General features: G+C 39.3%; 1 protein-coding gene across 2 annotated transcripts in view; it reads right to left on the bottom strand.

Annotated features, from left to right (window-relative positions):
* LOC114025752 (inversin-like) overlaps window positions 1-16,230 on the bottom strand; it is a 223,771-nt gene that overhangs the window by 14,857 nt on the left and 192,684 nt on the right. For both annotated transcript variants that reach the window (XM_027839242.1, XM_027839243.1), the window contains exons 13-14: window positions 4,918-5,216; window positions 1,127-1,898 (exon numbers count right to left, since the gene is read on the bottom strand). In XM_027839242.1, coding sequence (XP_027695043.1) covers window positions 1,127-1,898; window positions 4,918-5,216 — 1,071 coding nt within the window. The remainder of the gene's footprint in view (window positions 1-1,126; window positions 1,899-4,917; window positions 5,217-16,230) is intronic.

Here is a 16,230-nt window from a genome sequence, read left to right as displayed (position 1 = left end):
CATTTGATTCTTACTCACAAAAACCCTCTGAGGAAAGCGCCAGAAAGAATAACTGAGATTTTGATACTCTACACTTCTTCCCCTCCCCCTCAGGTGCTTCTCCCTTCTGATTGGATGATCGGTAGGTGGAACATCAAACTCCTAACCAAACTGTCCTTTTCTAGAAGTCTCACAACCTTCCTGGTAACTTCATTTTCCATCATCAGCTCTCCTTGGCTTCGACTCCATGGAATAACATGCCCCTGTGCTGGGTACTCCCCAGTGGCCCAGCCCTTCCTTTTTGGCTTCCTTTTTTGCATTGTCTTACCCCATTAGATTAGAAGCTCCTTGAGGGCAGAGACCATGTCTTTTTCTAATTTGTATCCCCTGCACTTAGCACACTATCTCATACATAGCAGGCACTTAATAAATGTTTATTGAATTGAACTGTCATTATACTAATATTAACGGTGGAGAAATTGAGCCACAGAAAACTTAAATGATTAGCTCAAAGTCATATAGCTAATAAGTGGTAGAAAAGACACTGGGTCTTCTGACTCCAAGTTTAATCCTCTTGCCATTATAGCATATCGTAGCTGCCCCAAATCTAATGTAAATGGTTGATAGTAGTGATACCTCTAATCCTTCCTGATACCCCCTAGGCAATAAAAGGTTCATATTTGGTACACCTTTACTAAGCAACATAGTTGTTGTTTGTCCTTCCTTCTCGAAGAGGACCAATGCCATTATAAGGGTGATGTCTTGACTTGTATATAAATTGGATTTAAATGAGGCAGAGCTGGGCAAAGTCATTAGCCTCACTTTCTATTCCAGAGACATCAAATTCCAGTGGCAAGACAAAAAGTCAAGATGATTGGCAATGGCCCAGGATGCAGTGGATGACCTTGGCCTTTCTAAATTAAGGTCTTTCCTAGGTTCCAGTATGTCTGAGGCCACATCCGTTCAATGACTAAAGGCTAGGTCAAACAATATGGCACGCTGTTACTGGATAGAAAATACGTCCCCCTGTTGTAACTTGGAAATGCTGTAGGGAAAAAAAAACTAATTAGTGCATTTAGGATATCAAGTTTATATGTTCCCAAAGAACTGTTAAAAAAATAAATCACTTCATCAAGAATAACGTTACCTTCTCCAGGCCCTCTGAATCACAGCAGCAGCGTGGTTCTTTTTCCGGAACAACTCTTTCCTTGTTCTTTCTTTTTCAATGATCATCAGCCGGCTCTCCAATGGGAGAAGTTCAATATTGAAATTCTGCCCCACTGGGGAGGACAAACGATCACCTGCATTTGCTGTTTTTGTCTTCACCGAGTTCAGCCTGTCACCAGGCATGGGGTGCATCCCTGTGTTATTGGGCCCGGGTCTTGCCAATCCTGTTTTACTTGGTAGCCCAGAGCAAACTCTTCCCACAACTTCATTATCTGCCCCTCTGCTTCTTTGTCCCCGATGACATGAAGCCTCATTCCCTGGGTAAGAGGGTTCCGCTTTGGCACTTCCAGGCCTGCTAGAACCAGCCGGAGAGCACCTCTCTCCTTTTAGCTCTTTACTTTGTCTTTTCATCGAGTACACTTTGGTCCTTGATACCGTTTCGCGGTGCTTGCGGTGCCTCAAGTTTCCAACTGGGCAGTTAGAATTCGGCAAGCTCATTGCTGCTATTCTGTCCAAGGGCTCACCGCTACAAGCCACTGTCCGCGTCCGATCTTCTAACTTCTCTCCAGCTCCCCTTGCCTTACTAGAAGAGGCATGCCTTGGGACACCCTTTCCTCTGAGAGATGGCGATTCTTGGCTTTTCTCACCTTCTGACTTAGAAATGGCCACCTGAGGCTTGTGTTCATTATCCCTTTCATTGGGGCCAAAGTGGACAGAAGGAACTTTGCCTTTGGAATGCTCTCTGGTTGATTCTTAAAAGAGACAGGAAAAGCAGATATTTATTAGCACTAAAATCACAAGGCACAGCTTATTTTGACACTTTATTTTTCTTTCTTCTTCTTCTTCTTCTTTTTTTTTTTTGGGTGAGGCAATTGGGGTCAAGTGACTTGCCCAGGGTCACACAGCTAGTAAGTGTCAAATGTCTGAAGCTGGATTTGAACTCAGGTCCTTCTGACTCCAAGGCTGGAGCTCTATCCACTGCACCACCTAGCTCCCTTGACACTTTATTTTGCGTACAATTGGTCCAGAAAATACTCTTATAGCAGAGGTCTCAACCTTTTCTATTCACTGTACCCCCTTGCCTTTCAGCAAACCTTCCTTTACACTCTATTCAATATGAAAAGAAATAAATTCTGGAGTTTATCCTATGTGAGAAATTAATAAAAATCAATTTAATAATATTCAATGTGAAATTAAATAGATTAATGTTTCATAAAGAAAACTTTCATTGGTACATAACCACATTTTTTAGGACCAGAAATTCTATTTCTTTTTAACCCAAAGTTCATTGTTAAGGGCAGCTAGGCAGTACAGTGGATAGAGCATAGGGGCCTGGAGTCAGGAAGACCTGAGTTAAAATCTGGCCCCAGATACTTACTAGCTGTGTGACTCGGGGCAAGCCACTTAACCCTTGTTTGCTTCAGTTTCCTCAACTGTAAAATGGGGATAAAAATAGCACTTACCTCCTAGGGTTGTGAGGATTATATGAGATGTAAAATGCTTACCACAGTGCCTGGTACATAGTAAGTGCTATACAAACATTAGCTCTTATTATTTGTAGTAGTCGTGGTACAGTTTTTGAAATAGTAGCATATCCAATCTGTTGCTTTGGATTTGATCAAGAACAGATTGAGAATTCTAATTCATCCTGTTGTTATAGATGGAATGAATGCCTTGTGAGCACATCTAAGAATAGGACATGCTTCCCCAAAATTTTGTAACTTCATCGATTGGAAATCAATTCAGAGTTTCCAGTTATTGTGGAGATAATTTAGCTTGTTTTTCCATTGGATTGTTGCCACTGATTTTTTTTTACTCTCTTAATACAAGAAAGGTTTCATATCTAACCTCATTCCTTGGGTTTTGGCCAGTAGGAATTACTCCTTTAATTGTCTCTCTCAAATATTTCAGACGCATAACACTTCCTTTCCTACTCCACATTACCTTCTCACTGTTCTCTCTCCACTCCTCAATATTTTTCACTAGCCCTACTACTTTTAGAATATTTCAATAGAATAATATAATATTTTTACCAAATATTTCCCATGTCCTCTTGACATGTTTCTCTTACTTGCTGGAGGCATGCCTACCCCAGGTTGGGAAACCCTTGTTCTCTAGCATCACAGTGATGCTGATGATAGTAATAATGATGGGGGATGGACAGAGAGGCAATAATACTTCTCATATTGAGCTTCAAAAGACTGTTCCCTGGCATGTACTTTATCTTTGTTAAAACAAGGGTTAGGCCCACAGGGGTGGGGAACTTGCAGCCTTGAGGCCAGATGTGGCCTTCTGGGTCCTTGGGTGCAGCCTTTTGATCAAGTCCGAGTTTTACAGAACAAATCCTTTTATTAAGGGGATTTGTTCTGTGAGGTTTGGATTCAGTCAAAGGGCTGCACTTGAGGACCTAGGGAGCCGTATGTGACCTCAAGGTCGCAGGTTTCCTTACCCCTGGGTTAGGTCATGGCTCAATCACATGAAATAAGGAAGCTTACAGTTCAGAAACGTAAATAAGTTTGAAAAATCTTGCAGCCAATAACACTTTCATCATTCCACAAAAACAGCACTGATCCTAGCTACATTTTCCAATATCTCTCTCTTACTCTTACAGTCCTGTCCAGTTCTAAAATCCTATCTTCCTTCCCTCTCTAGCCATGACCACTCACTTTGAGATCCTCCATCCTTTCATTGGGTCGCCCTCACCACCGATAGTTTCAATAGAAAGAGCGCCGAGTCAGACACCTGAAGATCCTGGTCATAGTTCTTGCTCTGTCTTAGTCTCACTGTGTTATCTTGGGCAAATTATTTGCTCTCCTCCAGTGCCTTAACTTCCTCATATTTAAAACGGGGATGGCGAACCCTGTGTAGAGGGATATAAGACTCAAAAACCATAAAAGACAAGGACGCTTTAGACAAAAATTGTTATGCCGATGAGGATTGTGAGGCATGGTGGGGTACTGGAATGGGAGTCAGGTGACCTGGTTTCAGATCTCAGCTCTGCTGCTTCTGGTGAGATCTAGACCGAGTCAAGTTTCCACTCAAGCTTCAATTTTCTCATCTGTGAAATGGGGTGGGTTTGGACTAAGGTCCTTTCTAGATCTAAATCTACGATTCTAGGATCTTTAAGGTGTCATCCAAGGTTAACATTGTTCTAACCTGAGAAGGTGAAATCTGTGGCTATGTAATAGAATATTTTGGGCAAAGCTAATGAGTTGTGGCATTTGCAATCATTACTTTTTATTGAGGTTTGCAAACTTGGCGCTGGAGGTATTTGTTTCCCACTTGGTTACTAATGGGGTAAGCAACATCTGGGAAAGTGGTGATTCTTGGGTTATGGAAATCTGGTCTACATAGTCAGGTTGTAGCTGCAGGTGTGATTAACTGAATTAACCTCATAGCTGGCTTTGCTTATCTATGCATTTTTATTGAAGGGAATAGGGAGAAGGAGTGAAATAGACATGACTGTGATACTAAGAAAAAGTAAAAGAAACCAATAAAGAAAGCCTTGTCAGCACCCTGTTAGCTAAAAGAGACATTAGCCCAGCTTCCAGGCAGTATGGTTCAGTGGAAAGAAACAAAGGAGCTGGGCTCAAATCCTTTCTTTGACAATTTCTACCTCTGTGACCCTGGGTAAGTCACTTAACCTCCTTTGCCCTCAGTTTCCTTATCTGTAAAGTGAAAAGGTTGAACCAGATAACCTCTTATTTCCTTTACAACTTTAGAGACATGATTCTGATATCTACTGTTTCATTAGTGTGAGTTAAAATGTACCTTTTTGTCTTTGGTGATTTTCTCCCTGTTTTTCTGTGGAAGGAAATTGCTCTTTTCTGTTTGCTATGTCTGGGGACACTCCTGGGGACCCTCTGTTTTTTCCCATTCGGCTTGGAGAGGCATTGCTGGAGAATGGTGGTTTGCCAGGAATAATCGTGGGTTTGCTGGGCGGCTGTGGAGGCCTGGTGGCTGGGGTTCGCTTCTCTGGAAGCTTCTGTGCTTGTGTTCGGCCCTTCATGTGGTTCAGCGTTCCCTTTTGGTGTTCTCCTTCTTTCCTCTTGCTTTCTTCTTCACGTTTTCTAGAATCAAAGCCAATGCTTTTTATCAACAAGACTGAATGTCAGGGCATCCCAAAGTAGTCGGAGAATCTTAGTATTCCCTAGCTAGCTCAAATTCATTCGGTGCTTTCAAGTTACAAAGCACTGAGTTACGTACGTGTTTATTGGAAAGGGAGCTGATTTCACATGCTACCAATTGCTTGGCAGGGTCTGCTTGGCTACTCAACATTCCTTCTACCTAACCATTGCTGAATCTCTGTCTTATTCTCCCCAGGGACTGATCCAAACCTTTTTCTCTCTCTTCAAGCCCTCATTTGTCTGAGGTAGTTATTAAAGACGGATTATTTATATGGTTAACCAAATGCCCTAAAGCATGTATGCCATTTTTTTTATTCATTGCAAAAGCTATGTCGCTTCTATTCTTTTATTTTTTAAATTTATTTATTTTTAGTTTTCAACATTCACTTCCATAAGATTTTGAATTCCAAATTTTCTCCCCATCTCTCCCCTCCCCCCACCCCAAGATAGCTTGCAATTTGATATAGGCTCTACATAAACATTCATATTGAGCCTATTTTCACATTAGTCATGTTGTAAAGAAGAATTAGAACTAATGAGAGAAACCATGAGAAAGAAGAAACAAACAAAAAAAGAGAAAAAGCACAAATAATATGCTTTGATCTGCTTTCAGACTCCATAGTTCTTTTTCTGGATGTGGACAGCATTTTTCATCACGAGTCCTTTGGAGTTGTTTTGGATCCTTGCATTGCTGAGAAGGGATGAGTCTATCAAAGTCAGTCGCCAAATATTGTGCCTATTACTGTATACAATAGTCTCCTGGTTCTGCTCACTTCACTCAGTATCAGTTCAGATAAGTCTTTACAGGTTTTTCTGATGCAGCTTCTATTCTTTTTCTTTTTTTTTTGCTGAGGCAATTGCGGTTAAGTGACTTGCCCAGGGTCACACAGCTAGTAAGTGTCAAGTGTCTGATATTCGTAAATTCTTAGCATCACCCACTCTGTCATCCTTTCTTTCACAGAAGAAGAAGCATCCCTACTTCTCACTAAGGCCACACTACTTAGACCTTTGATCTTATTCTCTACGCTTTCTCTCTCTTGTGTATCTTCAGTTTCTCATTCTTCCATCTTCCTACAAAGTGCTCAGATCTCTCTAAATCCTAAAAAAAAAAATCTCTCCTTTAATCACCGCACCTCCGCCCACCTACTATCCGGTTTCTCTCTACTTCACTGCTAAATTCCTTTAAAAAGCTCTCAGGTGTTCATGTTACTCCTTCCTTACTATCGCCTCACCTCCTCGGAGTCTCTCTTCTCATCTCACCTTTTGACAAACTGCTCTCTTAAAGGTCACCAATAACTTGCTAATCACCACATTGACAAATGAACACTTTCTCTCAGTGCTTTTGACCTTTCTGAAACATTTGACAGTTGCTGACAACCTCTCATCTGTATGCTTACACCTCACTTAATTTTAGAGACAGCACACACTCCTAAACTGTTGTCTACCCTTTTGCTGACACACTTATGGCGGATGTTTCCCTAAGGCTCTATCCTTGGCCCTCTGCTCTTTTTTTCTATCTTTATACTTCCTCCCTTGGCCATGTCATTTCCAGTCATTGATTTCAACTACCTGTATTCAGGGGATTCCTAAATCTCTCTCTCCAGCCCGACTCCTCTTCTTAGCTCTTGAAACTTATCTTCAATCACAAGAAATTTCAAGTTGGGTAGCTCACTAGCAACTCAAACTCAATGTGTTAGAAAAGTGATTTTCTTATCTTTCTCCCTAAACCTCCTCCTCCTTTTGACTTTAGAATTCTGTCTGTAATATCAACATTTACTTAATCTCTCATGTTCAAAACCTTGGAGTTATATTTAATACTCCCTTTCCCTCACTATTCACATCTAAGCAATGGACACTATCCTGTGGTATATCGCAGTCTTTGGGACATCTCTTGAATCTATATTAATCTCCTCTCTATTCCTACAACCACAAACTTTAGTACGGGTTCTCATTATCTCTCGCCTAGATTTTTGTAGATGCCTTCTAAGCAGGGCTTAACTGTTTCCTTTCTCTCCCCACTTCAATCCATCCCTTTCATTGCTGCCAGAATAATCTTCCTTATGCCTAGATTTACTTATATGACTTATATTGGCTCCCTATTGTCTACTGAGTAAAATCGGTCATAGCAATTTTCTAATCAGTCAGTCAGTCAGAGAGCATTTGCCTACTTACTGCGTGCCAGGCACTGAGGATACAAAGAAAGACAAAAAAACAGTCTCTACCCTTAAGTTGCTCCCAAGCTAATAGGAGAGATAGTATGTAAAAAACCAATGTACAAATAAGATATATACAGGATAAATTGGAAATGAAGGCACTAAGATTAAGGGGGACTGGAAAAGTCATCTTAAAGAAGGTGGGACTTTGGCTGAGACTTGAAGAAAGCCACAAGGCAGAAATGAGGAGGGGGAGAGTTCTAAGTATGGAAAATAGCCAAGGAACATGCTTAGAGCTGGCCACAAGATGTACTATAAACAATGACAAACAAATGAGGATTTTACTTCTAGCACATAGGAAAAGAAGGACGAATTTTAACAGTGATGTTCAGAAAGACCACAATGGTTTTTTTTGTCTTCGTGATCCCATTTGGGATTTTCTTGGCAAACAAAGTGGAGCGGTTTGTCATTTCATTCTCCAGCTCATTTTACAAATAAAGAATTGAGGCAAACAGGGTTAAGCGACTTGCCTGGGGTCACACAGTGAGGAAGTGTGTGAGGTCAGATTTGAACTCATGAAGAGTCTTCCTGTTTCCAACCCCAGTGCTCTGTCCACCTAGGTGCTCTCAAGGGACTGTTATCTATGCTCAAAGTGTAGACTGGTTTACCTGCTAACAGATAAGATAAATGGACTCCTGGGACTCTACTCTCCAGGTTATCAGAGGGAATGAAGTGCTCCTTAAAACAAAGAGAAGGGCTTCAATGTAAAAAAGAAAAAGAATCCGCCGAGGCAGAGGGGAATCCTAATGTGTTGTCAGAAAGTGAGCAGGCAGAAGAATGTGCCATGGAAAAGGAAGAGAAAAATGAGGAGCACTGAAAGCTCGGGATTAAGTAACCCATATAAGGTCCTTCCCAAGAGCAGCAAGTAGCAGGTACATAGGGTTCTGCTCATGGGTAGGTCAAACTAATATAATAAAAATGACAATTCTACCTAAATTAATTCATTTATTCAGGGTCATACCAATTAAACTACCCAAAATTATTTTATAGAGCTAGAAAAAAATAATAACAAAATTCATCTGGAAGAACAAAAGCTCAAGAATATCAAAGGAATTAATGAAAAGAAATGCAAGGAAAGGTGGCCAAACTGTACCAGATCTAAAACTGTATTAATAAACAGCAATCATCAAAACTATTTGGTGCTGGCTAAAAAATAGAGTGGTGGATCAGTGGAATAGGTTAGGTATACAAGACACGGTAGTCAATGACTATATTGATCTACTGTTTGATAAACTCAAAGACTCCAGCTTCTGGGATAAGAACTCATTATTTGACAAAAAATGCTGGGAAAACTGGAAAATAGTATAGCAGAAACTAAGCATAGACCAACATCTTACACCACATACCAAGATAAGATCAAAATAGGTATGTGATTTAGACATGAAGGTTGACACCATAAGCAAATTAGGAGAGCAAGGAATAGTTTACCTGTCAGATCTATGGAAAAGGGAAGAATTTATAACAAAATGAGATATAGAGAACATTATGAAATGCAAAATGGATAATTTTGATTATATTAAATTGAAAAGGTTTTGCACAAACAAAGCCAATGCAACCAAGATTAGAAGGGAAGCAGAAAGCTGGGCAGCCAGCTTCTCTGATAAAGGTCTCATTTCCAAAATATATAGAAAACTAAGTCAAATTTATAAGAATGTAAGTCATTCCCCAATTGACAAATGGTCAAAGGATATGAACAGGCAGTTTTCAGATGAAGACATCAAAGCCATCTAAACACATAAGAAAAAAAATGTCCCAAATCACTATTGATTTGAGAAATGCAAATTAAAACAACTCTGAGGTATCACTGTACACTTATCAGATTAGCTAATATGACAGAACAGGAAAATGATAAATGTTGGAGAAGATGAGCGAAAATTGAAACACTAATGCATTGTTGGTGGAGTTGTGAACTGATCCAACCATTCTGGAGAGCAATTTGGAACTATTACCAAAGGGCAACCAAACTGTGTATATCCTTTGATTCGGCAATAGCACTACTAGGTCTGTATCCCAAAGAGATCATAAAAAAGGGAAAAGGACCCACATGTACAAAAATATTTATAGCAAATCTTTTTTGGTGGCAAAGAATTGGAAATTGAGGGGATGCCCATCAACTGGGGAAATGGCTGAACAAGCTGTGGTATATGAATATTACATTCATACTATTGTTCCATTAGAAATGATGAGCAGGCAGATTTCAGAAAAACCTGGAAAGACTTACATAAACTGATGCTGAATGAAGTGAGCAGAACCAGGAGAACATTGAAACATTGTGCGATGACCAACTTTGATAGACTTAGCTCTTCTCAGGATAACTTTTCTTAGTTGAGTCTCTTGCCAAGCTCTTTTAAACTTGATTTTCTTTCCACTATTTAATGTTTTATGAGAAGATACTGCTCATAATCTGCTATTCTTCATATGATTTTATAAATGAATTTATTCCTATGATTATCTTTGGCTGCCATATCTCTCTGCTTAGCAAGATTAAGTATTTGCTTTTTGAGGTGATTTCTAGGCTTTTTTGTTCCTTTCATGCTAATTAATTTATATTTAGGGAATGGTGATAATTTGTGTCAATGTCTGATCCTATCTCCTCTTCCTATGTTTTAGGCATGAATAGCCTATTCAGGTAAGTTAGGTTGGAGCTGTTTTGATTGCATAACATATCATTTTCATATTTTCTTCTAACTTTGTGTTTGTTTTGATCTTTCCTGTAACAAGACAACCATCTAACAGTACAGTCATCTGACTATGACTTCGACATCAACAAGCCATTTCCTGTCTACTGAAATGTAATTAATTTCATTTTTATAATGTTACGTGATGCTATGTCCAGCACAACCCTTCCCCTCCCCCACCTTTGGGAATACTTTTCTCAAAGAAAGTATTCCTAATACGTAGGCATGAAATGTCTTTATTTCTACCAACAATTTACTTCCCTCATTTCTTGTCCAGAAATAAATTTCCTAACATATTTTTTGTCATCTTCCCCATGCCTACCTTTGTATTAAAGCTACTGGGTATCAAAGTACACATTGATTTAATTTGGAAGGTCTTACTGAGTTCTTTGGATAATTTCCCTACCTGAGCCTCTACAATAGATGTTGGCATGTGAGAGGAGATACAGTAATTTTCATAGCAGTCCTTTGCATATATTTATCATGAGCACTGAGGTTCAACAGTCCTAATGTCCTTTGAGAAACATCCTTTGAGAAGATGTTTCTTATTTCCTTTGGAGTAGGTTTATCCTTTCAACTCCTTTTCTCTTTTCCATCCAAGGAGAACTTGCAAAGCATCTTTGCATTTAGCTATTTTGTCCTCTGATAATTTTTATCGTAAGAATGTTAAGATTGACGTCACTAGATACAGATCTCACATTTAGAATACCAGTAGGTAATTTAAAATGTACAGATGGCATAGAAACTATGAATCTTAGCATCCTCTGTCCCTTTCCCCAACTCTGCTAATGGCTCTGAAGATGCAGAAGGAGGCCACATAGGATCCAGGGCCATTTTAAATTTGACTTTTAAAAAATTGGTTTTCTTTGGGGACCATGGTAGTATTTTTCATTTGTCTAAAGCGTTCATCATTAAGACTCCAGACCCTTGGTAATGAGCCTTTTCGAACTTAGTGAGCTAACTCTCAGAAAGGAAACATATTGGCAGGGGTCATTAAAGATAATATGAAAGTCAAATTAAGTTCAAGAAAATAATACAAGAAATCTTACAAAGCATTATATGTCGCATATCAAATACTATTAAACATTTTAGGACTTCCAAGAGGTAGAGATAACTGTGGGCTATGGTGTTTCAGGAAAGGCTTTATAGAGAAGATAACATTTGAGCTATCTTAAAGTATTTGGAGAGGTGACATGTGGAGAAGCTTAGGAGGATATGTGAGTAAAAGCACAATGACATGGAAACATGAGGTATTGCTGGGATACTGGTAGACTAGTCTAGATGGAATGATGGGTACTTGTATAGGAGTGATGAGGGAGAAAGATGGGAAGGTTGGTTGGGGCCAAACTGTGGACAGCTTAGAATGCCAGGCTAGAGAACTAGACTTTATTTTTAGGCAATAGGAGATACTGAAGATATCTGAGCAGGGGAATGACATAATTAGAGCACCTTTTGAGATCAATCTGATGGCAGTGTGTAGTATGGAATGCATCTGAGATAGACTAGAGTCAGGAAGATGAATTAGGAGGCTTGTTACAATAGTTTAGGTATGAGTATGGTGGTTGCAGTGGAAGTGGAAAGGAAACGACAATATGTGACATTTTTTTCAGAGAATCAATGGGACTACATATAAGACCTGCATATGGATTTATTTTTGCCTCTGTCTAAAAACAAAGTTGACATCATCGGTGTGTGTGAAGCACGATGAACGGCAGATCTTATGTCAGAGTAGAAAATTGGCGATCACAACCTCCTTGGAAAGACCCGCAAGAATGGTGCCCATATGGGTGGTATTGGCTTCACTGTTTGTAAGAATGCTGTTTGCCACATTAAAAGTTGTGATTTCCTCTTGCCTTAAATGCTAAAACTACGTCAATGCAAGAGTCTGAAAATTATTCAAGTATATGTGCCAGCACAGAGCAATAGCCAATATTGAAAGATAGCAAATGAGATATTAGGAAGATTCTGTTCAGACCTTGAAAAGATGATGAAAGAAATGCCAACCAAGATTATTATGCAGAGTGATTTTAGTTCCAGCCCAGGACAGAGTACCAGGCAGGATAAGACTTCCATTGGCAAGTCTGGAAGAATTGTGGTTTGATCTTAGCCACCTCTATTATCAGTAAACAACAATGCATGGTTACAGATGGTGGAGAAATACTTATGGAGAAGTCTCATGGAAAGATATACAATCAAAATGATTTTGTTCTCAGGGACAAAAGGAGTTCTCTAACATATCTGTTGTCACAGAATCATTGGCAATGAGAAACCATTGGTTTCTCAGAGGGATACTAATTCAAGATATTCTAGAAGAATTGAGGAAAACCCAAAAGGCCCTGATCAGAAAACTGTTCCATGAGATAACAATGGCTGGTGAACTAGAATGGAAAGATATTTGATTCAAGGAAGAAAAGGAATCAGTTCAGGCTGAGCTTCATTTCTTTATGAAGCTCAGCCACCAAGAGATCAGGGCAATCTGAAAAAGGTAAATGAATGAGTATTGTTGTTTGGCAAGAGCCACCAAGATGAATGAAGGAGGAAAGTTTGAGAGGGAAGAAGACAAAATATTATGCCAAGAATCAGGGTAGGATTGCACCGACTAGAAAGGAGTAAAGAGATAACTGGGAAGAAAAAAAAAAGCTTGAGAAAGAAATCTTTGACTAAAGTAGAAAATAGTTGTCATGACAAAGAACAGACCAGGGTAAAAATAGTTTCTATGAAGAATATGACAATGACTTCTAGACTTCTTGCATTTATGTGACTGGTGTGAATTGACCGTGAAGGCATCATACATGCTATTTGGAACCAAGTGGCAGAATCAGTTAAATAAATGCATATTGGGAAATTATGGGATCTATTCTGAACACCATCTCAAGAAGAGATGGAAGACATAGAAGAGTTATTCCATAAATCACTGCATGTACTTCACAAGTTATCCTGTAAGTAATTTTATTCCTTCATTTGTGAAAAATGAAAAGCTATGCTTCTGAAAAAAATATGATCCTGATAACCTTTGCTGTTCTCCTAGAACTCCATAAACTCTCCACCTAAAGCTTACTCTCCCATATCAAATAAGACAAAGGAATATCATGAATTCCACAAAACCATCATGCCAAGCATCAAGGAAGCTCTTAATAAACGCCTATTCATCAATTGAAGCCACAAGCAGGCTTGTTTTCATGTTATTTAACCATCGATCACAATGCAGTCTGATAATAAAGAAAAATGCAAAGAATATTGAGTATCCATAGGCTGTGTGAACTATAAAGGTGACTTAATGGAAATACCGATGATATTGAAAACACCTTGCTCAAGAGTAGAGTAAATCCAATGAGTGCTGAGATCACTGAAGAGATGAATGTTGAATTTGGAACTGATATCAAGTTGTTTGTATTTCTGTAACAAATCAGGATCTTTAGAGGAGTTCAGCAAGGGGATACCATCACCCTGAAACTATTCATTGCTACACTGGAGGTGCACTGGGAACATGACTGAAAAACAATACATCACAATTATGATTGATGGTGAACACATCACACAATTACTTCTCACAAGTGATCGCGTCTTGTTCACAAGTGTAGAAAAGTTGGAGTTGTAGAAAAGAAAAACTAGCAGATGAAGCTGCAGAGTGTACATAAGCTATTTAGCTCAGAAGTAAACATGGATCAAATAAAGTGGATGCAAAATGAGCAGTCCCACTAAGCAAGGTCTATGTGGATGGCTTGGAGATCCAAAAAAGTAGTGGAATCCAGCTTCCTCAAGCCATTGATTCCAGCAAGATCAGAACATAAGATTAAATAACCAATATTCATAGAATGCTTTAAAGTTCTCCAAGCATTTTACATACATTCTGCTACTTGAGCCTCAATAACCTGTGAGGTATATTCTATAGGTATTATCCCCATTTTGCAGATAATGAAACAGACTCATTACCAGTACTCTATCTATTACGCAATAATATCTTTCTAACTGGCATAGATGGATTCTTTAATAGATAAGTGATCAAAAAAGTGAATAGTGAAGAGAATTGCAGATTACTAACAACCATATGAAACTAAGAATATGAGAAGTAAAAATTAAAATAACTAAGGCTTCACTGTACAGCCAGGAAATTGGCAAAGATGACAGGAGATGGAAATGGTTAATGTTGATGAGATTATGGGAAGACAGGCATAATACCGGTACAGCCTTGAAGTGGTCCAATCAACTTGGAAAATATTTGGAATTATATGAAAAAAATGACTGATACACCTTGACCCAGAGATCCCACTCCTAGGCATATACCCCAAAGGAAGTCAAAGACGAAAAGAAAGGTCCCATATACACCAAAATATTCATATCATCAATTTTTGTGATGGCAAAGAACCAGAACCAAAATTCCTGCTCCCATTGATTCAGCCATTTCTCAATTGTTGGGCCCTTTAGTTTAGTTCCAGAGAGTTTTTTTTGGTTGCAACTACAAATAATTTTGCCATAAATATCTGTAAGTGACTGACTTTTCCTCTTCTCTTTTTTGCTAAAACTCTGAGATCATTGTAGTAGGTGTTCAGAAAATATCTACTGAAGAATGAAGCAGTGTCTGGTGCCAAATTCTCTAGTAATGGGACTCCAGTAATTGTAGCATCCCTGCTTTATTACCTCCTGAAAGTGGAGATGGGTAGGGGTAGGGTCTTTTGGGGTTGGAAAAACTCCTAGATAATGGGAACAGCAGTAAAGATGCTATGGGGACTTTGGAAGTAGAAAGGAGAAAGGAATGGGAGTGTGTCTTACAATTCAAAATGGGTCTGCAGTCTGGCCAGTTGTGTTGGTTGATGCCTTTAAGCCTCAGGTTAAAGGTAAGCTACCCGTATACAGATCTTCAAAAAGAAATGGTGAGGAAGGAGGGTAAGGGGGAAGCCTGAAGCATTTTCCAAGTCACTGGTGAAGTCCATTTAGTTTCCTTTATGGAGCCCAATATTTGCTTTTCACAAATTTCAGTTCTTGTGTATGGGGATAAGTTCATGATCTATGGCTGAAATGGTCTTGCACTCGTATTTGTTCTTCATAGCGGTTAGAGAATAACGCCACCCTCTTCTTGGGAAAAGTGGACAGATGGTAAGTGTCAGAGCATGCAGCTCTCTGATACTTTGATTTGACTCGGATTCTGTAACATGGTTTGCTGACTGTCAACACACTAACTCACAGCACAGCAAATGACAGGTTAGTTATGCAGTGTGTCATCGGCAGCTCCTGTGATTCATATCAATGCCAGTAGGAGTCATTTCAGTGCAAGCTGTCAGGGAAAAGCATTAACTCTATCTGTCATTCGCTATCTTATCATGTATGCTCCACAGAAGAGGCTGATTGAACCTGGGCGCCTGAAATGCTGCTAATTGATCTAAAAACTGCACTCCTGGCAGGCCAGGGTACTGCATTCCCTCTGGCATTGATAAAAGTGGCTGGTTTCAAATACTAATATTGGCATTGCACAAACAGACAATATGTGGGTGTCTGTCTCATGCTTGGTATAGATCTCCCTGCCATTACCCTGGTGTTTGAGCTGATAAATTAGACCTTACTATTCACAGAACAGTCATTTTCCTTCCTCTAGGAGAAGCAAACAGCCCACTAGCAGACCTGCTGCTCAGTCCATAAAAGAAATGAGACAGTCAATGTACAATCAGCCCAGAATGAGGCTAGACCTTGTCACTTGTGGATGAGTATGTCGAAGGCAACAGCTGCTCATGTATGTTACTCATGTTAATCAAATGAATTTTCCGTTGATCAGGGCCTGGGGTTAGTGATAGGGATAGAGAAGGAGATTATTCCCCTGCTGAAGTTTTTCTCTTTGATTCCTCCCAACTGAATGGAAGTAAATGGGATAATCATGGAGAGAGCAATGAGACAGTTACTGAATGTGTAATTAGAGCTTTACTTTAATAGTGGTATGGAATTAACACTAAAAAAAATCTATATTAGACTATCTATATCTAAGCCTCCAGTTAGCCCACTTGGTACATGGCTCAAAGTAGAACAGGGCATTTAGGGAAATCTGATACTGTACCCATTCCTGTAAAAAAAAAAAAA

Source organism: Vombatus ursinus, unplaced genomic scaffold (genome assembly GCF_900497805.2).
Source record: "Vombatus ursinus unplaced genomic scaffold, bare-nosed wombat genome assembly UNPS02014832.1, whole genome shotgun sequence".
NCBI classification, from domain to species: Eukaryota; Metazoa; Chordata; class Mammalia; order Diprotodontia; family Vombatidae; genus Vombatus; species Vombatus ursinus.
Note: the sequence above shows the minus strand (reverse complement) of the source record. Positions and strands in the feature narration are given on the sequence as shown.